At 51.9% G+C, this 26,251-nt stretch overlaps 1 protein-coding gene across 1 annotated transcript in view; it reads right to left on the minus strand.

The window, feature by feature from the left end:
- NUP210L (nucleoporin 210 like) overlaps positions 1-26,251 on the minus strand; it is a 63,294-nt gene that overhangs the window by 17,846 nt on the left and 19,197 nt on the right. Inside the window, exons 13-29 of the mRNA XM_038768484.1 lie at positions 25,474-25,672; positions 21,515-21,660; positions 19,281-19,502; positions 18,768-18,941; positions 16,403-16,595; positions 11,177-11,265; positions 10,457-10,561; positions 10,270-10,371; positions 9,692-9,820; positions 8,269-8,396; positions 7,988-8,120; positions 6,105-6,167; positions 4,808-4,987; positions 3,862-3,942; positions 3,645-3,776; positions 2,907-3,098; positions 1,139-1,230 (exon numbers count right to left, since the gene is read on the minus strand). Coding sequence (XP_038624412.1) covers positions 1,139-1,230; positions 2,907-3,098; positions 3,645-3,776; positions 3,862-3,942; positions 4,808-4,987; positions 6,105-6,167; positions 7,988-8,120; positions 8,269-8,396; positions 9,692-9,820; positions 10,270-10,371; positions 10,457-10,561; positions 11,177-11,265; positions 16,403-16,595; positions 18,768-18,941; positions 19,281-19,502; positions 21,515-21,660; positions 25,474-25,672 — 2,360 coding nt within the window. The remainder of the gene's footprint in view (positions 1-1,138; positions 1,231-2,906; positions 3,099-3,644; positions 3,777-3,861; positions 3,943-4,807; positions 4,988-6,104; positions 6,168-7,987; positions 8,121-8,268; positions 8,397-9,691; positions 9,821-10,269; positions 10,372-10,456; positions 10,562-11,176; positions 11,266-16,402; positions 16,596-18,767; positions 18,942-19,280; positions 19,503-21,514; positions 21,661-25,473; positions 25,673-26,251) is intronic.

Genomic DNA, 26,251 nt, shown 5'->3' on the forward strand with positions numbered 1-26,251 from the left:
ACAGTCTAGAGGGGGAGACCGACGTCGACAGAAATGGATAAATGATAGGTATGGCCATACCCAACAGTGGGCTCACAGTCTAAAAGGGGGAGACAGAGAAAAAAAAAACCAAACATACTAACAAAATATAATAAATAGAATAGATATGTACAAGTAAAATAAATAGAGTAATAAATATGTACAAACATATATACATATGTACAGGTGCTGTGGGGAAGGGAAGGAGGTAAGATGTGGGGGATGGAGAGGGGGACGAGGGGGAGAGGAAGGAAGGGGCTCAGTCTGGGAAGGCCTCTTGGAGGAGGTGAGCTCTCAGTAGGGCCTAAAAATATGGAATGCTTCACGAATTTGGGGAGACAGACAACAAAACAAAACATATTAACAAAATAAAATTAATAGAATAAATATGTACAAATAAAATAGGGTAATAAATACGTACAAAGATATATACACATATACAGGTGCTGTGGGGATGAGGAGGGGGAGAGGAAGGAGGGGGCTCAGTCTGGGAAGGCCTCCTGGAGGAGGTGAGCTCTCAGTAGGGCTTTTCAAGCGGAAAAGGCGGAAGGATGGACGCCGGACGGGATGGGGAGAAGTGGCGCTTAGTCCAGTGCTCTGCACACAGTAAGCGCTCAATAAATACGATTGAATGAATGAATGAATGAATTGTATTTTGTTAATATGTTTTGTTGTCTGTCTCCCCCTTCTAGACTGTGAGCCCGCTGTTGGGGAGGGACCGTCTCTAGATGTTGCCAACTTGGACTTCCCAAGCGCTTAGTCCAGTGCTCTGCACCCAGTAAGCGCTCAATAAATACGATTGATGATGATGATGATGATAAATACGATTGAATGAATGAATGAATGAATGAAGTGGAGAAGTGGGGGGAAGTTTTAGACTGTGAGCCCACTGTTGGGTAGGGACTGTCTCTATATGTTGCCAACTTGGACTTCCCAGGCGCTTAGTCCAGTGCTCTGCACACAGTAAGCGCTCGATAAACACGACTGATTGATTGATTGGAGCAATAAAGCGGGAGGGATGGAGGGAAAGGAGGGGAAGAAAGCGAGATGGTCCGCGCTTTCGGCCTCGTGCTCCCATGGGTGCCCCCAAACCCGCTCCCCCCTACCCCTGCCCCCCTACCTGTTGGTGTGCAGCTGGAACTGTGAGTTCATGGACATGAGGACCCTCTCGGTTGGACACTCAGGACACAGCAGCTGGAGCTTCTCAAACACCTGCGGGGGGTCACCCCGTCCTATTTACTGAGCGCTTACTGCGTGCGGAGCGCTGTACTCGGCGCTTGGGAGAGCAGCCAGCCAGTTCGGGTGGGGGAGTGGGATGGAGTCCTTTTAGACTGTGAGCCCACTGTTGGGTAGGGACTGTCTCTATATGTTGCCAATTTGTACTTCCCAAGCGCTTAGTACAGTGCTCTGCACAGAGTAAGCGCTCAATAAATACGATTGATGATGATGGAGGGGCCGGGAGGGAGGGAGGCAGGGCCTCTTGACTCAAGTGGGGTCCAAAGGTGGGGCAGCGGAAGACGGGACAGGGAATGGAAAAAAGGTGGGCAGGGAAAGCGTCTGTTTATGGTTGTACTCTCCCAAGCGCTTGGCAGAGAGTTCCGCCCACAGTGGGCGTTTGATAAATACGAGCGAATGAATGCACGAATGAATCAATCAATCGTATTTATCGAGCGCTGACTGTGTGCAGAGCACTGTACTAAGTGCTTGGGAAGTCCAAGTTGGCAACATATAGGGACGGTCCCTACCCAACAGTGGGCTCACAGTCTTAAAAGGGGGAGACGGAGAACAAAACCAAACATACTAACAAAATAAAATAAATAGAATAGATATGTACAAGTAAAATCATCGTCAATCGTATTTATCGAGTGCTTACTGTGTGCAGAGCACTGTACTAAGCGCTTAGGAAGTCCAAGTTGGCTACATCTAGAGACAGTCCCTACCCAACAGTGGGCTCACAGTCTAAAAGGGGGAGACGGAGAACAAAACCAAACATACTAACAAAATAAAATAAATAGAATAGATATGTACAAGTAAAATCATCAATCGTATTTATTGAGCGCTTACTGTGTGCAGAGCACTGTACTAAGCGCTTGGGAAGTCCAAGTTGGCAACATCTAGAGACAGTCCCTACCCAACAGTGGGCTCACAGTCTAAAAGGGGGAGACGGAGAACAAAACCAAACATACTAACAGAATAAAATAAATAGAATAGATATGGACAAGTAAAATAGAGTAATAAATATGTACAAACATATATACAGGTGCTGTGGGGAAGGGAAGGAGGTAAGATGAGGGGTGTGGAGAGGGGGACGAGGGGGAGAGGAAGGAAGGGGCCTAGTGTGGGAAGGCCTCCTGGAGGAGGTGAGCTCTCAGCAGGGCCTTGAAGGGAGGAAGAGAGCTAGCTTGGCGGATGGGCAGAGGGAAGGCATTGAATGAGGGAATGAATCATCATCATCATCATCAATCGTATTTATTGAGCGCTTACTATGTGCAGAGCACTGTACTAAGCGCTTGGGAAGTGCAAATTGGCAACATATAGAGACAGTCCCTACCCAACAGTGGGCTCACAGTCTAAAAGGGGGAGACGGGGAACAAAAGCAAAGATACTAACAAAATAAAATAAATAGAGTAGATATGTACAAGTAAGATAGAGTAATAAACATGTACAAACATATATACAGGTGCTGTGGGGAAGGGAAGGAGGGAAGATGAGGGGGATGGAGAGGGGGACGAGGGGGAGAGGAAGGAAGGGGCCTAGTGTGGGAAGGCCTCCTGGAGGAGGTGAGCTCTCAGTAGGGCCTTGAAGGGAGGAAGACAGCGAGCTTGGCGGATGGGCAGAGGGATTGGGGGCATTGAATGAGGGACTGAATGGACGGTGGGGGGCCGTACCAGGATCTGCACCTCGTCCGAGAACTGGAGCAGGCCTCCGTCCAGCTGGGAGGTGGCGGCGGCGCAGGCGGGAGTGGAGGCGGAGGCGGTGGCGGAGGGGCAGCGCACGGTGACGCGGATGTTGGTCCGGCCGGCGGCCCGCGTGCGCACCACCGCGGCGAAGCTCACCTGGGCCGGAGGCTCCAGGCCCGCCTGGGGGCCAGCGCGGGGCGGCCCCGGGGGGCCCGGTGAGGCCCCTCGGGGGAGGAAGGGCCTCCGGGAGACCGGCCGACGCGGGAAACCGGGGTAGGGCCCTTCGGAGGTGAGGGGGCCTCGAGTTGGGGTCTCTCGGAGGCCAGTTAAAGAAAGGGAGAAATCACACCTCCTCCAAGAGGCCTTCCCTGACCGAGCCCTCCTTCCCCCGTCTCTTCTGCGTCGCCCTGACTCGCTCCCTTTCTTCATCCCCCGTCCCAGCCTTGTGCCACTTATGTCCACGCCTGTCATTTCTTTATTTCTGTTCGCGTCCGACTCCCCTTCTAGCTCGTCGTGGGCGGGGGGATGTGTCTGTTTCTTGTTCTGTTGTCCTCTCCCAAGCGCTCAGTCCAGTGCCCCGCACACGGTAAGCGCTCAATAAATACCACCGACGCTTGGGACTGGTGGCCTTCGGGGAGGGCGTCAACGGGTGGTTCTCGGGGAAACGGGATTGCGGGAGGGCTGCGGGGGTGAGGACGGCGAGGGGCGTGGGGTAAGTGCCCGCACCTCTGCCTGCCTGGGCTCCAGGTCCAGGACGTCCCTCTTGCTCACGGCCCAGTGAAACGTGAGCCCGGGGTTGGCGTTGCCGAAAGAGAAGGGCGTCTGGGCGCTGCCCAGCCCCATGACGTAGACCGGCATCTGGGGACGAGGAGGAGCGGGGTGATACGGGGGTCCCCCCCGCCCCGGTGGGCGCCCTCCCGCCCGGTGGGGACGGAGGCCTCACCTCGGTGTCGGTGACGAGCCGGGTGGTGGCCGCCAGGATCCTGATGGCCCGCAGCTGGACGACTTCCACCTCGACCTCGTCCTGCGGTGGAGGTGGGGACGACAGCGTGGCGCGCTGAGCCGGGGAGGGGAGTCCGGAGGGTCAGCGCCGACTGGACCGCTGGCCTCAACGGACGGGGGACCGCCATCGACCCCCGGCCCAAGTCATCCCCCTGGCCTGGATGCCCATCCGCCAAGCTCGCTCTCTTCCTCCCTTCAAGGCCCTACTGAGAGCTCACCTCCTCCAGGAGGCCTTCCCACACTGAGCCCCTTCCTTCCTCTCCCCCTCGCCCCCCTCTCCATCCCCCCCATCTTACCTCCTTCCCTTCCCCACAGCACCTGGATAGATGTATATATGTTTGTACATATTTATTACTCTATTTTACTTGTCCATATCTATTCTATTTATTTCATTTTGTTAGTATGTTTGGTTTTGTTCTCCGTCTCCCCCTTTTAGACTGTGAGCCCACTGTTGGGTAGGGACTGTCTCTAGATGTTGCCAACCTGGACTTCCCAAGCGCTTAGTACAGTGCCCTGCACACAGTAAGCGCTCAATAAATACGACTGATGATGATGATGTATATATGTTTGTACATATTTATTACTCTATTTTACTTGTACATATCTATTCTATTTATTTTATTTTGTTAGTATGTTTGGTTTTGTTCTCTGTCTCCCCCTTCTAGACTGTAAGCCCACTGTTGGGTAGGGACTGTCTCTAGATGTTGCCAACTTGGACTTCCCAAGCGCATAGTACAGTGCCCTGCACACAGTAAGCGCTCAATAAATACGATTGATGATGATGACCGCCACCCTCAGCGGACGGGGGACCGTCAGGCTGGATTTCCGAAGCCGGCTCCCGGCGGGAGAGCCCCGTTCTCGCCAGGGAGGCCGGGCGCGGCAGGCACCTGGGAGAACACGGTGACCAGGCCGGTGTCCTCGTTGACCGTCTGGATGGTGCCGTGGATCACGGCGGTGCCCACCGCCTGCGCCGTCACCTGTCCCCCGCGGTTCACCAGGGCGACGGTCTTGTTGCTGACGGTGAAGTCGATGAGGGACTGGGGCTGGGGGCCGCCCTCGCACATCACCTGCCGCACACGGAGACCCCCGTGAACGACTTCCCAAGCGCTTAGTCCAGTGCTCTGCACATAGTAAGCTCTCAATAAATACGATTGATGATGATGATGATGATGACTGTCTCTATATGTTGCCGATTTGTACTTCCCAAGCGCTTAGTCCAGTGCTCTGCACATAGTAAGCGCTCAATAAATACGATTGATGATGATGATGATGATGACTGTCTCTATATGTTGCCGATTTGTACTTCCCAAGCGCTTAGTCCAGTGCTCTGCACATAGTAAGCGCTCAACAAATACGATTGATGATGATGATGATGATGACTGTCTCTATATGTTGCCGATTTGTACTTCCCAAGCGCTTAGTCCAGTGCTGTGCACATAGTAAGCGCTCAATAAATACGATTGATGATGATGATTGATGATGATGATGATGTTCTATGCGCTGGAGGGGATACAAGATGATCAGGTTGTCCCGCGATTGATTATTATTTGTGTATATATATATATATATATATATATATATATATATATATATATACACAAATAATGTATATATATATATATATAATGTATATATGCATATATGTGTATATTTTATTTTGTTAGTATGTTTGGTTTTGTTCTCTGTCTCCCTCTTTTAGATTGTGAGCCCACTGTTGGGTAGGGACCGTCTCTGTATGTTGCCAATTTGTACTTCCCAAGCGCTTAGTCCAGTGCTCTGCACATAGTAAGCGCTCAACAAATACGATTGATGATGATGATGATGATGATGACTCCGGTCCCCGCCCCGACGGCACGGGGGGAACCCCCGCGGGCCCCCCCCCCGTCATATTTATTGAGCGCTTACTGTGTGCAGAGCACTGTACTAAGCGCTTGGGAAGTACAAATTGGCAACATGTACAGTCCCTACCCAACAGTGGGCTTCCAGTCTAAAAGGGGGAGACGGAGAACAAAACCAAACATACTAACAAAATAAAATAAATAGAATAGATGTATACAAGTAAAATAAATAAATAGAGTAAAAAATATGTACAAACATATATACATTGTCACCTGTGTGACCTTGGGCAAGATACTTCACTTCTCTGGGCCTCAGTTACCTCAGCGGGGCCGCCCCCCGGCTCACCTGCACCATGTTGGTGGGAATGAGGGTGATCTTCTCGGGGATGAGCCGGAAAGGAGGGAATACCTGGGGAGAGAGAGAAGCAGAGCACAAATCATCATCATCATCATCAATCGTATTTATTGAGCGCTTACTGTGTGCAGAGCGCTGGACTAAGCGCTTGGGAAGTCCAAGTTGGCAACATATAGAGACGGTCCCTACCCAGCAGTGGGCTCACGGTCTAAAAGGGGGAGACAAAACCAAACATACTAACAAAATAAAATAAATAGAATAGATGTGTACAAGTAAAATAAATAAATAAATAGAGTAATAAATACGTACAAACATCATCATCATCATCAATCGTATTTGTTGAGTGCTTACTATGTGCAGAGCACTGTACTAAGCGCTTGGGAAGTACAAATTGGCAACATCTAGAGACAGTCCCTACCCAACAGTGGGCTCACAGTCTACAAGGGGGAGACAAAACCAAACATACTAACAAAATAAAATAAATAGAATAGATGTGTACAAGTAAAATAAATAAATAAATAGAGTAATAAATATGTACAAACATCATCATCATCATCATCAATCGTATTTGTTGAGCGCTTACTATGTGCAGAGCACTGTATTAAGCGCTTGGGAAGTACAAACTGGCAACATATAGAGACAGTCCCTACCCAACAGCGGGCTCACAGTCTAAAAGGGGGAGACAGAGAACAAAACCAAACATACTAACAAAATAAAATATACACATATATACATTATATATATATACATTATTTGTGTATATATATATATACACAAATAATAATCAATCAATCGTATTTATTGAGCGCTTACTGTGTGCAGAGCGCTGTACTAAGCGCTTGGGAAGTACAAGTTGGCAACATATAGAGACGGTCCCTACCTGACAACGGGCTCAGAGTCTAGAAGGTTATTATTATTATAACTATTATTTCTAGACCGTGAGCCCACTGTTGGGTAGGGACCGTCTCTATATGTTGCCGATCTGCCCTTCCCAAAGAGCTTAGTGCAGTGCTCTGCACACAGTAAGCGCTCAATAAATACAATTGATTGAATGAATTAATTAATAATAGAGAAGCGGCATGGCTCAGTGGAAAGAGCCCGGGCTTTGGAGTCAGAGGTCATGGGTTCAAATCCCGGCTCTGCCAACTGTCAACTGTGTGACTTTGGGCAAGTCACTTCACTTCTCTGGGCCTCATCTGTAAAATGGGGATTAAGACTGTGAGCCCCACGTGGGACAACCTGATCACCTTGTATCCCCCCAGGGCTTAGAACAGTGCTTTGCAGATAGTAAGCGCTTAACAAATAAGATCATTATTATTATTATTATTATTAATTGCTCTGCACATAGTAAGCGCTCAATAAATACGATTGATGATGATTAATTCTGGTATCTGTCATTAGTATTATTATTATCGCTATTGTATTTGTTATGTGCTTGCTACGTACCAGGCACTATATTAAGCGCCAGATCGGACACAAGCAAATTGGGTTGGACACAGTCCCTGCCCCATGCGGGGCTCACACTCTGGCTCCCCGTTTTACAGATGACGTAACTGAGGCACAGGGAAGTGAAGTGACCTGCCCAGAGTCAGCCGCCAGACGAGTGGCGATGTGAGGATTAGAACCCACGACCTTCCGACTGCCAGGCCTGAGCTCCGTCCGCTAGGCCGTGGCAGTGGATGGCAGGGAGCGGCCCGGGGGATGGGGACCAGGCAAGACCACTTCAGTGGCCACATCTGTAAAATGGGGATGAAGACTGTGAGCTCCCGGGGGACAACCTGATCACCTTGTCACCTCCCCAGCGCTTAGAACAGTGCTCTGCACATAGTAAGCGCTTAATAAATGCCATTATTATTATTATTATTATTACTTACTTCGATCTGGTGCGGGGCAGATGTCAACTTCCTGCCCGCCTTGTCCCTGGCGACGGCCACCAGCGTGGTCTGCCCGACGGTGAGGGCCCGGAGGAGGTGGGTCTCGGTCCACTCGTCCTCCTCCTCCATGGGTCTGTGGCAGAGGGGCGCGGGGAGGTGTCTGCGGGGGCTCGGGGCGCCCACCGGGCCCGGCGCGGCCCAAAGCGGGGTCCCCGTCGGGCCCGTCCTCGGCCGCGTCCCGGGCCGGGCGGGGGGAGGACGCAGTGAGGCGGGACACTCACGTCAGGGTGACGATGGCGGAGGCCAGCTGCAGCCCGAGCTCCATGTGGCGGAAGTATTTCTTCTGGAAGGGCTGCTTGGGGCGGCCCAGGACCCGGACCCTCACCGGCACCGACTTTCCGACCTCCACCTGAGGGTCGTGGGGGGACGGGGGACGGGGCAGCGACGAGGGGGCCCCGGGGGTGAGGCGGGAAGGGGGACGGGCTCCGCCTCTGTTTCCAACGCCCGGGCACCACGTGGCTCCCAGACGTGGCCCGCCTCCTCCAGGAAACCTTCCCTAACGCCCCCCGGCCGGTCTCAGTGACCCCCAGGGACGCCCCCGCAAGCTCTGACTGTCCTCTGGACCCTCTTGTAAGCCAGGGGTCAGCCCCCACGGAAGGTGGGGCCGAGGGCAACGCTCTCATCCGTACAGCGGCCCGTCTCCCCTCCCAGACCGTAAGCTCGTCGTGGGCAGGCGATGCATCTGTTTATCGTTGCATTGTACTCTCCCGAGCGCTCAGTACAGTGCTCTACACAATCTCGCCTGTCCCGCTGTCGACCCCCGGCCAACGTCCTCCCCCTGGCCCGGAATGCCCTCCCTCCGCACATCCGCCAAGCTAGCTCTCTTCCTCCCTTCAAAGCCCTCCTGAGAGCTCACCTCCTCCAGGAGGCCTTCCCACACTGAGCCCCCTTTTTCCTCTCCTCCTCCCCACCCCCCTGCCCTACCTCCTTCCCCTCCCCACAGCGCTTGTATATATATATATTTATACAGATTTATTACTCTATTTATTTTACTTGCACATATTTTCTATTCCATTTTGTTAACGACGTGCGTAGAGCTTTAATTCTATTTGTTCTGACGGCTTTGACACCCGCCTACGAGTTCTGTTTTGTCGTCTGTCTCCCCCTTCTAGACCGCGAGCCCGTTGTTGGGGAGGGACCGTCTCTAGATGTTGCCGGCTTGTACTTCCCAAGCGCTCAGTCCAGTGCTCTGCACACAGTCAGCGCTCAATAAGTACGATTGAATGAATGAATGAATGGATGAATGGCCTCCAGGAGGCCTTCCCAGACTGAGCCCCTTCCTTCCTCTCCCCCTCACCCCCCTCTCCATCCCCCCATCTTACCTCCTTCCCTTCCCCACAGCACCTGTATAGATGTATATATGTTTGTACATATTTATTACTCTATTTATTTTACTTGTACATATCTATTCTATTCATTTTATTTTGTTAGTATGTTTGGTTTTGTTCTCCGTCTCCCCCTTTTAGACTGTGAGCCCACTGTTGGGTAGGGACTGTCTCTACATGTTGCCAACTTGGACTTCCCAAGCGCTCAGTACAGTGCTCTGCACACAGTAAGCACTCAATAAATACGATTGATTGATTGATTGATGAATAAGCGCTCTGTGTACTTGACCGAGTGACTGGAGGGCGGCCGGCTCCTCACCTTGCCGATGACGTCCACCTCCAGCTCGTGTACGTTGACCACGCTCAGCTGGACCCGGGCGGGTCCCAGGAAGGCCAGGCACAGGTCGTACACCTCCAACGTCACCAAGCCGGACTGGATCGGCACCACCTGGCAGGGACCCGGGGTCACCCTGCCCACTTCGAGGAAGGCCCTGCCACCCGCCGTCCGGGAGGCGGGTCCGAGACCGGCTTGACCGGGCCGAGCGGGGAACGGTCAAGGCCCTACTGAGCGCTCACCTCCTCCAGACTGAGCCTTCTCCTTCCTCTCCCCCTCCCCATCCCCGCCGCCTTACCTCCTTCCCTTCCCCACAGCCCCTGCCTATATGTTTGTACGTATTTATTACTCTATTTTACTTGTACATATTCTATTTATTATGTCAATCTGTCTTGTTTTGTCGTCTGTCTCCCCCTTCCAGACTGTGAGCCCGCCGTCGGGTAGGGACCGTCTCTCGATGTTGCCAACTTGGACTTCCCAAGCGCTCAGTCCGGTGCTCCGCACACAGTAAGCGCTCAGCAAATACGACTGACTGAATGAATGAATGAACGGACCGGACCCACCTGGATGAAGCTGTCGGGCTCCCGGTAGGTGACGGCCACGACCTCCTGCTCGCGGCTGGTGACCAGGAAGTAGCCCGACCCTTCCACGAGGGCAAACGTCTCCTGGGATGGAGGGAGGGAGGTGGGGGGTGTCCACTAGGCCCGGCCCGGCCCCCCGCTCCGGCCCCCCGTCCCGTCCCCTGCCCACCTTGACGTCCGGGTGGTTGTAGATGGTGGCGTTCTCCGGGACGACGGTCACGTCCTCCACCAGCAGAAGCTCCACCGTCACGGACGCCGGCAGGTCGGCGACGCTCTGGGGGGACAGGGCGGGCATCAGCGGGGTAGGCGCGGGTCCCCCGCCCAACCAGGGCACCGGGGGAGACCCCCGAGGCTGAGCCGGGTGGGATCCTTCGAACCCCGGCTCCGCCTCTCGTCAGCTGTGTGACTTTGGGCAAGTCACTTCGCTTCTCTGGGCCTCAGTGGCCTCATCTGTCAAACGGGGATGAAGAGCGGGACAAACTGATCACCCTGTGACCTCCCCAGCGATTAGAACAGTGCTTCGCACGTAGTAAGCGCTTGATAAATTCCGTTGTTGTTATTATTATCCGGGCCAATCAATCAATCAATCAATCGTATTTATTGAGCGCTTACTATGTGCAGAGCACTGTACTAAGCGCTTGGGAAGTACAAATTGGCATCACATAGAGACAGTCCCTACCCAACAATGGGCTCACAGTCTAAAAGGGGGAGACAGAGAACAGAACCAAACATACCAACAAAATAAAATAAGTAGGATAGAAATGTACAAGTAAAATAAATAAATAAATAAATAGAGTAATAAATATGTACAACCATATATACATATATACAGGGCCAGACACGGGGAAGGGGGGCCCAGCTCTCCAGGGCCAGCAGGCCGGACACTCACGTAGGTGCCGTCGTCCTCTCGGTAGCCGTGCAGGCCGACTCTGACGAAAAGCGTCCCCTTGAGCCGGTGGGTCCTCAGGACCCGGTGACCTGCGGGTGTAGTGATGGACAGCCCGGACGGGGTCTCGTTGGCCGTGGCCGGGCCCCGCCGCCCCCCGGGAGGGCGGGTCACACGGCTAGCCCGAGCCGGGGGGCCTGTTCATCCCCCGAGGTGCGTGGCTTCCGATCAGTGCTATTTACTGAGCGCCTACTTTATCCAGGGTGACGTGCTGAGAACCTGAGCCGTGTGGAGGCCTTGACTAGGGGCCTATCGCTTACAGGGGGCTCTGTATTAGCTGCCTGTTGTGGGTAGGGACACTGCAATAATAATAATATGTTGTTTGTTAAGTGCATACTATGCGCCAGGCACTGCACAAAGCGCCGGGGTGGATAGAAGCAAACTGGGTTGGATACAGTCCCTGTCGCTCACAGTCTTAATCCCCATTTTACAGATGAGGGAACTGAGTCCCAGACAAGTGACGTGACCGGCCCAGGGTCACACAGCAGACAAATGGCGGAGCCGGGAATGATGGGCATCTAGCTTCATCTCTATTTATTCTGATGGCTTGACACCCAACAGTGGGCTCACGGTCACTCACTGTCATATTTATTGAGCGCTTACTGTGTGCAGACCATTGTGCTAAGCACTTAAGAGAGTTCTATCATCAGCATCATCAATCGTATTTATTGAGCGCTTACCGTGTGCAGAGCACTGGACTAAGCGCTTGGGAAGTCCAAGTTGGCAACATCTAGAGACGGTCCCGACCCAACAGTGGGCTCACGGTCTAAAAGGGGAGTTCTAGACTGTGAGCCCGTTGTTGGGTAGGGACTGTTTCTAGATGTTGCCAACTTGTCCTTCCCAAGCGCTTAGTACAGTGCTCTGCACACAGTAAGCGCTCAATAAATATGATTGAATGAAAGAATGACTGAACCCATGATATTCTGGCTCCAAGGCCTGTGCTCTATCAATCAATCAATCAATCGTGTTTATTGAGCGCTTACCGTGTGCAGAGCACTGTACTAAGCGCTTGGGAAGTACAAGTTGGCAACATATAGAGACGGTCCCGTAGACTGTAAGTTTCCAAGCGCTTACTACAGTGCTCTGCACAGAGTAAGCGTTCAATAAATACGATTGAATGAATAAGTTCGTTGTGGGCAGGGAATGTGTCTTTATCGTGTCCTCTCATTCATTCATTCCATCATATTTATTCATTCATTCAATTATATTTATTGAGCGCCTACTGTGTGCAGAGTGCTGTACTAAGTGCTTGGGAAGTACAAGTCAGAAGCATATAGAGATGATCCCTACCCAACAATGGGCTCACAGTCTAGAACTCCCCTTTTAGACTGTGAGCCCACTGTTGGGTAGGGACTGTCTCTAGATGTTGCCAACTTGGACTTCCCAAGTGCTTAGTCCAGTGCTCTGCACACAGTAAGCGCTCAATAAATACGATTGATGATGATGATGATGATAGAACTCTCTTAAGTGCTTAGCACAATGGTCTGCACACAGTAAGTGCTCAATAAATATGACAATGAATGACCGTGAGCCCGCTGTTGGGTAGGGACCGTCTCTATATGTTGCCAACTTGGACTTCCCAAGCGCTTAGTCCAGTGCTCTGCACACAGTAAGCGCTCAATAAATACGATTGATGATGATGATGATAGAACTCTCTTAAGTGCTTAGCACAATGGTCTGCACACAGTAAGTGCTCAATAAATATGACAATGAATGACCATGAGCCCACGGTTGGGTAGGGACCGTCTCTATATGTTGCCAACTTGTACTTCCCAAGCGCTTAGTCCAGTGCTCTGCACACAGGAAGCGCTCAATAAATACGATTGATGATGATGATGATGATAGAACTCTCTTAAGTGCTTAGCACAATGGTCTGCACACAGTAAGTGCTCAATAAATATGACAATGAATGACCGTGAGCCCACTGTTGGGTAGGGACCATCTCTATATGTTGCTAACTTGGACTTCCCAAGCGCTTAGTACAGTGCTCTGCACACAGTAAGCGCTCAATAAATACGATTGATGATGATGATGATGATAGAACTCTCTTAAGTGCTTAGCACAATGGTCTGCACACAGTTAGTGCTCAATAAATATGACAATGAATGACCGTGAGCCCGCTGTTGGGAAGGGACCGTCTCTAGATGTTGCCAACTTGTACTTCCCAAGCGCTTATTGCAGTGCTCTGCACACAGGAAGCGCTCAATAAATACGATTGATGATGATGATGATAGAACTCTCTTAAGTGCTTAGCACAATGGTCTGCACACAGTAAGTGCTCAATAAATATGACAATGAATGACCGTGAGCCCGCTGTTGGGTAGGGACCGTCTCTAGATGTTGCCAACTTGGACTTCCCAAGCGCTCAGTCCAGTGCTCTGCACACAGTAAGCGCTCAATAAATACGATTGATGATGATGATGATAGAACTCTCTTAAGTGCTTAGCACAATGGTCTGCACACAGTAAGTGCTCAATAAATATGACAATGAATGACCGTGAGCCCACTGTTGGGTAGGGACCATCTCTATATGTTGCTAACTTGGACTTCCCAAGCGCTTAGTACAGTGCTCTGCACACAGTAAGCGCTCAATAAATACGATTGATGATGATGATGATGATAGAACTCTCTTAAGTGCTTAGCACAATGGTCTGCACACAGTTAGTGCTCAATAAATATGACAATGAATGACCGTGAGCCCGCTGTTGGGAAGGGACCGTCTCTAGATGTTGCCAACTTGTACTTCCCAAGCGCTTATTGCAGTGCTCTGCACACAGGAAGCGCTCAATAAATACGATTGATGATGATGATGATAGAACTCTCTTAAGTGCTTAGCACAATGGTCTGCACACAGTAAGTGCTCAATAAATATGACAATGAATGACCGTGAGCCCGCTGTTGGGTAGGGACCGTCTCTAGATGTTGCCAACTTGGACTTCCCAAGCGCTCAGTCCAGTGCTCTGCACACAGTAAGCGCTCAATAAATACGATTGATGATGATGATGATAGAACTCTCTTAAGTGCTTAGCACAATGGTCTGCACACAGTAAGTGCTCAATAAATATGACAATGAATGACCGTGAGCCCACTGTTGGGTAGGGACCATCTCTATATGTTGCTAACTTGGACTTCCCAAGCGCTTAGTACAGTGCTCTGCACACAGTAAGCGCTCAATAAATACGATTGATGATGATGATGATGATAGAACTCTCTTAAGTGCTTAGCACAATGGTCTGCACACAGTTAGTGCTCAATAAATATGACAATGAATGACCGTGAGCCCGCTGTTGGGAAGGGACCGTCTCTAGATGTTGCCAACTTGTACTTCCCAAGCGCTTATTGCAGTGCTCTGCACACAGGAAGCGCTCAATAAATACGATTGATGATGATGATGATAGAACTCTCTTAAGTGCTTAGCACAATGGTCTGCACACAGTAAGTGCTCAATAAATATGACAATGAATGACCGTGAGCCCGCTGTTGGGTAGGGACCGTCTCTAGATGTTGCCAACTTGGACTTCCCAAGCGCTCAGTCCAGTGCTCTGCACACAGTAAGCGCTCAATAAATACGATTGATGATGATGATGATAGAACTCTCTTAAGTGCTTAGCACAATGGTCTGCACACAGTAAGTGCTCAATAAATATGACAATGAATGACCGTGAGCCCACTGTTGGGTAGGGACCATCTCTATATGTTGCTAACTTGGACTTCCCAAGCGCTTAGTACAGTGCTCTGCACACAGTAAGCGCTCAATAAATACGATTGATGATGATGATGATGATAGAACTCTCTTAAGTGCTTAGCACAATGGTCTGCACACAGTTAGTGCTCAATAAATATGACAATGAATGACCGTGAGCCCGCTGTTGGGAAGGGACCGTCTCTAGATGTTGCCAACTTGTACTTCCCAAGCGCTTATTGCAGTGCTCTGCACACAGGAAGCGCTCAATAAATACGATTGATGATGATGATGATAGAACTCTCTTAAGTGCTTAGCACAATGGTCTGCACACAGTAAGTGCTCAATAAATATGACAATGAATGACCGTGAGCCCGCTGTTGGGTAGGGACCGTCTCTAGATGTTGCCAACTTGGACTTCCCAAGCGCTCAGTCCAGTGCTCTGCACACAGTAAGCGCTCAATAAATACGATTGATGATGATGATGATAGAACTCTCTTAAGTGCTTAGCACAATGGTCTGCACACAGTAAGTGCTCAATAAATATGACAATGAATGACCGTGAGCCCACTGTTGGGTAGGGACCATCTCTATATGTTGCTAACTTGGACTTCCCAAGCGCTTAGTACAGTGCTCTGCACACAGTAAGCGCTCAATAAATACGATTGATGATGATGATGATGATAGAACTCTCTTAAGTGCTTAGCACAATGGTCTGCACACAGTTAGTGCTCAATAAATATGACAATGAATGACCGTGAGCCCGCTGTTGGGAAGGGACCGTCTCTAGATGTTGCCAACTTGTACTTCCCAAGCGCTTATTGCAGTGCTCTGCACACAGGAAGCGCTCAATAAATACGATTGATGATGATGATGATAGAACTCTCTTAAGTGCTTAGCACAATGGTCTGCACACAGTAAGTGCTCAATAAATATGACAATGAATGACCGTGAGCCCGCTGTTGGGTAGGGACCGTCTCTAGATGTTGCCAACTTGGACTTCCCAAGCGCTCAGTCCAGTGCTCTGCACACAGTAAGCGCTCAATAAATACGATTGATGATGATGATGATAGAACTCTCTTAAGTGCTTAGCACAATGGTCTGCACACAGTAAGTGCTCAATAAATATGACAATGAATGATCGTGAGCCCGCTGTTGGGTAGGGACCGTCTCTACATGTTGCCAACTTGGACTTCCCAAGCGCTTAGTCCAGTGCTCTGCACACAGGAAGCACTCAATAAATACGACTGAATGAATGAATGAATGGGTTGGTGCCCGTCACGCGGAGGGACACTGTGCTGGGTCCCCAGGGGGTGGAGGGGCACTGGATTGGGTGCCTCCCATTTGCATCTCCCCCTTTTAGACTGTGAGCCCACTGTTGGGTAGGGACTGTCTCTATATGTTGCCAATTTGTCCTTCCCAAGCGCTTAGTCCAGTGCTCTGCACACAGTAAGCGCTCAATAAATACGATGATGATGATGATTTACCGTGCAGCCTGGTCTGGCCACTGCCGTCCCCCTTGGCCACCACGGCCATGGGCTCGTCGGGCTCAAAGTGGGCGAGCGTCCGGTTGGAAGACCCCCAGTCCACGAGCAGGGAGCTGAAGTTGTCGAACTTCCTGCGATGCCGGTCGAGCGCGGTCAGCTCCAGGACGGTGTCCCGCAGGCTGGACACGGGCACCTGTGCTCGGACGCAGCGCGGGCCGGCGTTTGACCGGACCTCGCTGCCCCTCGGGGCTCCCCACACCGCCGCCACCTCCCACGGGGTGGGCCCCGCCAACGCAGAAAAATTCATAATAATAACAGTTACGGCGCTTGTGAAGCCCCGACCACGTGCCAGGCACTGTTCTGAGCGCCGGGGTCGATGCGGGCTAATCAGGTTGGTCCCTGCCCCGCGTGGGACCCATATTCCTATCCTCATTTCCCAGATGAGGAAACTGAGGCCCGTCATCATCATCAATCGTATTTATTGAGCGCTTACTGTGTGCAGAGCACCGTACTAAGCGCTTGGGAAGTCCAAATTGGCAACATCTAGAGACGGTCCCTGCCCGACAGCGGGCTCACAGTCTAGAAGGGGGAGACCGACAACAAAACATATTAACCAAGTCAAATAAATAGAATAAATATGTACAAGCAAAATAAATCAATGGAGTAATAAATACATACAAACATATCTTCATTCATTCAATCGTAGTTATTGAGCGCTTACTGTGTGCAGAGCACTGGACTAAGCGCTTGGGAAGTACAAGTTGGCAACATCTAGAGACGGTCCCTACCCAACAATCAATCAATCAATCAATCGTATTTATTGAGTGCTTGCTGTGTGCAGAGCACTGTACTAAGCGCTTGGGAAGTACAAGTTGGCAACATATAGAGACAGTCCCTAACCAACAGTCTAAAAGGGGGAGACGGAGAACAAAACCAAACATACTAACAAAATAAAATAAATAGAAGAGATATGTACAAGTAAAATAAATAAAGTAATAAATATGTACAAACATATATACATCTATCCAGGTGCTGTGGGGATGGGAAGGAGGTGAGATGGGGGAGATGGAGAGGGGGACGAGGGGGAGAGGAAGGAAGGGGCTCAGTCTGGGAAGGCCTCCTGGAGGGGGTGAGCTCTCAGCAGGCCCGGAGAAGTGACTTGCCCAAGGTCACACAGCAGACCCGTGGCAGCGCCGGGATTAGAACCCAGGTCCTACTGACTCCGAGGCCCGGGTTGTGGCCGTTGGGCCGCACTGCTTCTCACAAGCTTCTCACAAGGGGAATAGACTGCCTTAGACTGTGAGCCCACTGTTGGGTAGGGACTGTCTCTATAAGATGCCAATTTGTACTTCCCAAGCGCTTAGTCCAGTGCTCTGCATCATCATCATCATCATCAATCGTATTTATTGAGCGCTTACTATGTGCAGAGCACTGTACTAAGTGCTTGGGAAGGACAAATTGGCAACATATAGAGACAGTCCCTACCCAACACTGGGCTCACAGTCTAAAAGGGGGAGACGGAGAACAAAACCAAACATACTAACAAAATAAAATAAATAGAATAGATATGGACAAGTAAAATAAATAGAGTAATAAATATGGACAAACATCTATACATCTATACAGGTGCTGTGGGGAAGGGAAGGAGGTAAGATGGGGGGATGGAGAGGGGGACAAGGGGGAGAGGAAGGAAGGGGCCTAGTGTGGGAAGGCCTCCTGGAGGAGGTGAGCTCTCAGCAGGCCCGGAGAAGTGACTTGCCCAAGGTCACACAGCAGACCCGTGGCAGCGCCGGGATTAGAACCCAGGTCCTACTGACTCCGAGGCCCGGGTAGCGGCCGTTGGGCTGCACTGCTTCTGAAGCAGCATGGCTCATTGGAAAGAGCACTGGCTTTGGAGTCAGAGGTCATGAGTTCGAATCCCGGCTCCGCCACATGTCTGCTGTGTGACCTTGGGCAAGTCACTTAACTTCTCTGAGCCTCAGTTCCCTCATCTGTAAAATGGGGATTAAGGCTGTGAGCCCCACGTGGGACAACTTGATCACCTTGTATCCCCCCCCAGCGCTTAGAACAGTGCTCTGCACATAGTAAGCGCTTAACAAATGCCCTTATTATTATTATTATTATTATTATTATTCTCACAAGCCTCTCACAAGCGGAATAGACTGCTTTAGACTGTGAGCCCACTGTTGGGTAGGGACTGTCTCTATATGATGCCAATTTGGACTTCCCAAGCGCTTAGTCCGGTGCTCTGCACCCAGTAAGCGCTCAATAAATCCGATTGATGACGATGGATGAATAGGCCGGGGGCCTGAGGGGACAGGAACGGGCCGTGAGGGCAGAACCCGGAAAGGTGCCCCGGACTGACCAGCTGCTTGTTGTGCTGCGGCAGAGGGCAGGGCCGGGCTCCGGCCGGCACCCGGTACACGGGGCTGACGGCCAGGCTGGCCGGGTGGGCGCACACGAAGACCACCTGCACCGTCTCCACGGCCGGGTGGGGGTTCAGGACGCCCGGGTGGTTCCCCACGCGGAACATCAGCATCTGTCCGACGAGACGGGGGGTGGGTGGGTGGGGAGGACACCCTCAGCTGGGTGAAGGACCACCCGTGGGCAGGCGGAGGGCCGGCAGGCCCCCGTCCCGCACTGACCGGACTCCCCCGGGCACCAACTCCCGGTGGTAGCGGGCAGCGCCAGGCCTCACGTCTATGGGGGGTGGTCTCTGGGCCCTCCGCAAGACTCGTCCCCCCGGAGCCTGGCCCGGCGGGCCGGTGGAAGGACGGACCTCGGGAAGGCGGACGACGGGCACGTGGGCGCAGAGGGCCTTCCCCGCCCGCCCCGTCCCTCCTCGCCCCATCTGCCCGCCAGCCGGCCCGCGGGCTACCTGCTCCCCCAGCTGCAGGCAGTGAACCCAGTAGGTGTACTGGTTCTGCTTCCGCCGGGCCGCCCGCCCGCCGGGCACCACGCCGATCCACTCGGGCCGCTCGGCGCTCAGCTCCAGGAAGAAGCGGGACGGCTCCAGGACCCAAGGGCCCGGCCCGCCTTCGAACACCACCTCCTTGGAAGAGTGCCACGCCACCAGCGCCAAGGCCACCGGGTTCACCGCCTGGAGAGGGGCCGAGGCCGGGGCGCAAGGCCCTACTGAGAGCTCACCTCCTCCAGGAGGCCTTCCCAGACTGAGCCCCTTCCTTCCTCTCCCCCTCATCCCCCTCTCCATCTCCCCCATCTCACCTCCTTCCCTTCCCCACAGCACCTGTATATATGTATATATATGTTTGTACATATTTATTACTCTATATTTTACTTGTCCATATCTATTCTATTTATTTTATTTTGTTAGTAGGTTTGGTTTTGTTCTCTGTCTCCCCCTTTTAGACTGTGAGCCCACTGTTGGGTAGGGACTGTCTCTATATGTTGCCAATTTGGACTTCCCAAGAGCTTAGTCCAGTGCTCTGCACATAGTAAGCGCTCAATAAATACGATTGATGATGATGATGATGAAGGGACAGGACCGCCATCTTACCCACGGGGTCGCTGGGCAAGGAGGGAACAGCCCCTTCCCAAACAGGAGGAAGGCACACTCTCTCCCCGTCAACCGATCTGTATTTACTGAGCGCTGATGGTGCGCAGAGCACTGTCCTGAGCGCTTGGGAGAGCACACTACGATACAGTCGGTAGAGATGGTCCCTGCCCATAGCGAGCTCACGCCTGCCTCCACGTCAGCCGCTGGGAGACTCGCAGGAGGGGCGTCAGGGCCCCGGGTGCTTCTGAGAACCAAGCGCGCAAGTGGGGGACCCCTGATGCCAACGGCACACGCGGGCGCTACCTGACCGCCCCCCCAAGAACCAGGAAGGTGCCCCCTATTCCCAGAATGTTTTGACACTTCAATCCATACTTCATGCTGCTGCCCGGATTATCTTTGTCCAGAAACGCTCTGGACATATTACTCCCCTCCTCAAAAACCTCCAATGGCTACCGATCAATCTGCGCATCAGGCAGAAACTCCTCACCCTGGGCTTCAAGGCTGTCCATCCATCCCCTGGCCCCCTCCTACCTCCCCTCCCTTCTGTCCTTCTCCAGCCCAGCCCGCACCCTCCGCTCCTCCACCACTAATCTCCTCCCCGTACCTCGCTCTCGCCTGTCCCGCCATCAACCCCCGGCCCCCGTCCTCCCCCGGGCCTGGAATGCCCCCAATCCCTCTGCCCATCCACCAAGCTCGCTCTCTTCCTCCCTTCAAGGCCCTGCTGAGAGCTCACCTCCTCCAGGAGGCCTTCCCAGACTGAGCCCCTTCCTTCCTCTCCCCCTCGTCCCCCTCTCCATCCCCCCATCTTACCTCCTTCCCTTCCCCACAGCACCTGTATATATGTATATATGTTTGTACATATTTATTACCCTATTTATTTATTTATTTTACTTGTCCATATCTATTCTATTTATTTTATTTTGTTAGTATGTTGGGTTTGGTTCTCCGCCTCCCCCTTTTAGACTGTGAGCCCACTGTTGGGTAGGGACTGTCTCTATATGTTGCCAATTTGTCCTTCCCAAGCGCTTAGTACAGTGCCCTGCACATAGTAAGCGCTCCATAAATACGATTGATGATGATGATGATGAGTGACGGTGAGAGGGGCTCCAAACCTCCCTCTCGTGGGCCCCGGGCCTCTAGCCCACCGAGGATGTAGGCCCACCTCCCGGGTGGACGCTTCCCCTCTTGCCTGCGATCACCTGGGTCTAACCTAACTCTCGCCTGCTGCAAGAGTTACCCTCCTCACGCTCGGCCCGTCCCCTCCCCGCACCCTCCGGAGTCAGTGGCTGCCCACGGCCCACAGTCCTCCTCCGGCCCCGCTCCATTCCCGACCCCCTTGCCCGGGAATTCTTCCGGGATATCAGCCCACGCAGCTGGGCTTCCTCGCCCCTCCCGGGTCGCCACTCTCGGAGGCGGGAGGAGGAGAGGACACGGACCGCGGTGGGATGGCGAGGGGGCTCCGGGGGGCTGCCAACTACCACCTGGGCATCCCAACACCGGAGTGGAGGCAGTGGGGGTGGATGGAGGCCGGCTCCCTGTTTCCCTGGCCGTCCGGCTTCGGGCCCAGGGGATCCCGCCCCTCTGCCGCCTCTCACCTTCAGGGGCTCGTAGGCAGCGAAGGTGGCACTGCCCTCGAAGTGGTCCTGGTGCAGGTGGACGCTGACCGTGACCAGTGTGTGGCCCAGGGCCTCGGCTGTGATCTGAGCGCTGGAGCAGGCTGTCGGACCAGGCTTCGGGGCTCCTACAATCCCGGGGAGGGCCGGTTGAGCATCGGGCCCCGGGAGAAGGCAGGCTGCCACCCGCGGGCCCCTGGGCTCCTCACGGCACTCTGCTGGCCGCAGGCTGGTAAATGGTGAACCTATCTCTCTATATGTTGCCAACTTGGACTTCCCAGGCGCTTAGTACAGTGCTCTGCACACAAAAAGCACTCTATAAATACGACTAGAATGAATGAATGAACGCGACAGAATGAGATTGACTGATTCCCCCTTCTAGACTGTGAGCCCACTGTTGGGTGGGGACCGTCTCTGTATGTTGCCAACTTGGACCTTCCAAGCGCTTAGTACAGTGCTCTGCACACAAAAAGCGCTCTATAAATACGACTGAATGAATGAATGAATGTGACAGAATGAGATTGACTGATTCCCCCTTCTAGACTGTAAGCCCACTGTTGGGTGGGGACCGTTTCTATATGTTGCCAACTTGGACTTCCCAAGTGCTTAGTACAGTGCTCTGCTCACAGTAAGTGTTCAATAAATACGATTGAATGAATGAATGCGATAGAATGAGATTGACTGATTCCCCCTTCTAGACTGTGAGCCCACTGTTGGGTGGGGACCGTCTCTATATGTTGCCAACTTGGACCTCCCAAGCGCTCAGTACAGTGCTCTGCACACAAAAAGCACTCTATAAATACGATTGAATGAATGAATGCGATAGAATGAGATTGACTGATTCCCCCTTCTAGACTGTGAGCCCACTGTTGGGTGGGGACCGTCTCTGCATGTTGCCAACTTGGACCTCCCAAGCGCTCAGTACAGTGCTCTGCACACAAAAAGCGCTCTATAAATACGATTGAATGAATGAATGCGATAGAATGAGACTGACTGATTCCCCCCTCTAGACTGTGAGCCCACTGTTGGGTGGGGACCGCCTCTATATGTTGCCAACTTGGACTTCCCAAGTGCTTAGTACAGTGCTCTGCACACAGTAAGCGCTCTATAAATACGATTGAATGAATGAATGCGATAGAATGAGATTGACTGATTCCCCCTTCTAGACTGTGAGCCCACTGTTGGGTGGGGACCGTCTCTGCATGTTGCCAACTTGGACCTCCCAAGCGCTCAGTACAGTGCTCTGCACACAAAAAGCGCTCTATAAATACGATTGAATGAATGAATGCGATAGAATGAGATTGACTGATTCCCCCCTCTAGACTGTGAGCCCACTGTTGGGTGGGGACCGTCTCTGCATGTTGCCAACTTGGACCTCCCAAGCGCTCAGTACAGTGCTCTGCACACAAAAAGCGCTCTATAAATACGATTGAATGAATGAATGCGATAGAATGAGATTGACTGATTCCCCCTTCTAGACTGTGAGCCCACTGTTGGGTGGGGACCGTCTCTGCATGTTGCCAACTTGGACCTCCCAAGCGCTCAGTACAGTGCTCTGCACACAAAAAGCGCTCTATAAATACGATTGAATGAATGAATGCGATAGAATGAGATTGACTGATTCCCCCTTCTAGACTGTGAGCCCACTGTTGGGTGGGGACCGTCTCTGCATGTTGCCAACTTGGACCTCCCAAGCGCTCAGTACAGTGCTCTGCACACAAAAAGCGCTCTATAAATACGATTGAATGAATGAATGCGATAGAATGAGATTGACTGATTCCCCCCTCTAGACTGTGAGCCCACTGTTGGGTGGGGACCGCCTCTATATGTTGCCAACTTGGACTTCCCAAGTGCTTAGTACAGTGCTCTGCACACAGTAAGCGCTCTATAAATACGATTGAATGAATGAATGCGACAGAATGAGATTGACTGATTCCCCCTTCTAGACTGTGAGCCCACTGTTGGGTGGGGACCGCCTCTACATGTTGCCAACTTGGACTTCCCAAGTGCTTAGTACAGTGCTCTGCACACAGTAAGCGCTCTATAAATACGATTGAATGAATGAATGCGATAGAATGAGATTGACTGATTCCCCCTTCTAGACTGTGAGCCCACTGTTGGGTGGGGACCGCCTCTACATGTTGCCAACTTGGCTTCCCAAGCACTTAGTACAGTGCTCTGCACACAAAAAGCGCTCTATAAATACGATTGAATGAATGAACGCGATAGAATGAGATTGACTGATTCCCCCTTCTAGACTGTGAGCCCACTGTTGGGTGGGGACCGTCTCTATATGTTGCCAACTTGGACTTCCCAAGCGCTTAGTACAGTGCTCTGCACACAGTAAGCACTCGATAAATACGATTGAATGAATGAATGCGATAGAACGAGATTGACTGATTCCCCCTTCTAGACTGTGAGCCCACTGTTGGGTGGGGACCGTCTCTATATGTTGCCAACTTGGACTTCCCAAGCGCTTAGTACAGTGCTCTGCTCACAGTAAGCGCTCCATAAATACGACTGAATGAATGAAGGGTGTTTTATTCTAACAGGTTTGAGAGGACGGGGGCCCGGGAGGTGAATCTGCTCAGTCTCCTGCCCCATTTCCCCAACTTTAGAACGGGGCTACCATGACCTAATAATGATGATGATGATGATGATGATGATAATAATGATGATGATGATGATGATAATAATAATAATGTATTTGTTTAGCACTTACTATGTGCCGGGCACTGTACTAAGAGCTGGGGTGGATACAAGCAAGTCGGGTTGGACACAGTCCCTGTCCCCGTGAGGCTCACATTTTACAGCTGATGTGACTAAGCCATAGCAGTAGTAACTGTGTTATTTGTTAAGCGCTTACTCTGTGCCAGGCACTCTACTAAGCGCTGGGTCGTTTCCAAGTAAATCGAGTCAGACACAGTCCCTCTGCCGTATGGGGCTCACAGTTTCGGTTCCCATTTTCCAGATGAGGGAACTGAGGCCCAGGGCAGTGAAGTGACTTGCCCAAGGTCACAAGTGGCGGAACGAGATTAGAACCCACGATCTTCGGACTCTCAAGCCCGTATGCTATCCACTAGGCCACGCTGCCTCCTGAAGTGACCGGCCCAAGTCCGCACGGGAGAAAAGTGGCAAAGCCGGGATTAGAACCCGTGACCTTCTGGCTCCAGTCCCGGGCTCTATCCACTCCGCCACGCTGCTTCCCTCCGTGCCCTAGTCCTTTCCCCTTCTAATCAATCAATCGTATTTATTGAGCGCTTACTGCGTGCAGAGCACTGGACTAAGCGCTTGGGAAGTACAAGTTGGCAACATCTAGAGACAGTCCCTACCCAACAGTGGGCTCACAGTCGAAAAGGGGGAGACAGAGAAGAAAAACCAAACGCAGTAACAAAATAAAATAAATAGAATAGATATGTACAAGTAAAATAAATAAATAGAGTAATAAATATGTACAAACATCTATCCAGGTGCTGGATATGTACGTAATATGTACGTAATAAATACGTACAAACATATATACAGGTGCTGTGGGGAAGGGAAGGAGGTAAGATGGGGGGATGGAGAGGGGGACGAGGGGGAGCCCCTTTTAGACTGTGAGCCCACTGTTGGGTAGGGACTGTCTCTAGATGTTGCCAATTTGTCCTTCCCAAGCGCTTAGTACAGTGCTCTGCACATAGTAAGCGCTCAATAAATACGATTGATGATGATGATGATGATGATGATGAGAGGAAGGAAGGGGCTCAGTCTGGGAAGGCCTCCTGAAGGAGGTGAGCTCTCAGCAGGGTCCAGATTGTGAGCCCACTGTGGGGTAGGGACCGTCTCTATGTGTTGCCAACTTGGACTTCCCAAGCGCTTAGTCCAGTGCTCTGCACCCAGTAAGCGCTCAATAAATACGATGATTGATCGATTGATTGATTTCCCCCGGCGGGGGCCCTTACCCTCCCGGAGGACCGTGAAGACGCCCCGCTTGTCCGTGCTGACGTCCAGGGCCAGGAGGGAGCAGTCGGTGAAGGCCAGGCTCTCCCGGGTGGCCCGGTCGGTGTGGAACATGGCCACGGGGATGTCGATCGCGTGGCCGACCGCCACGTCGGCGTGGAACGGCTGCAGTTCCAGCTTGCTCAGCGGGAGCACCAGTACCTGCGGAGCGAGTGGGGCCGTCAGGGCCCAGCTGGGGGAAGGGGGTAGGGGGCTAGACTGGACGCTCCACGTGGGCAGGGAACGCCTCTTTACTCTTTTATCATCATCATCATCATCATCATCAATCGTATTCATTGAGCGCTTACTGTGTGCAGAGCACTGGACTAAGCGCTTGGGAAGTCCAAATTGGCAACATAGAGAGACAGTCCCTACCCAACAGTGGGCTTACAGTCTAAAAGGGGGAATTAGCTTGTATCCACCCCAGCGCTTAGTGCGGTGCCTGGCACACAGTAATCACTTAAGAATATACCACAGTTATTAAATGCCATAAAAAAAGGAGGTGCCGGGGGAGGGTCTGGGCTCAAAAATGAAAAAGACAGCCCTTAAAACTAAGACACTCTGGTTCCTGGGAGTTAAGAACACATCAAATGAGCAATCTGTACTTAAAATAGCAATAACAATAACAATAATGATGATGCCATTTATTAAGCGATTACTATGTGCAGAGCACTGCTCTAAGCGCCGGGGAGGGTTCAAATCCCGGCTCCGCCGCTTGTCAGCTGTGTGACTTTGGGCAAG

This window comes from Tachyglossus aculeatus, chromosome Y4, assembly GCF_015852505.1.
Source record: "Tachyglossus aculeatus isolate mTacAcu1 chromosome Y4, mTacAcu1.pri, whole genome shotgun sequence".
In the NCBI taxonomy this organism is placed as follows: Eukaryota; Metazoa; Chordata; class Mammalia; order Monotremata; family Tachyglossidae; genus Tachyglossus; species Tachyglossus aculeatus.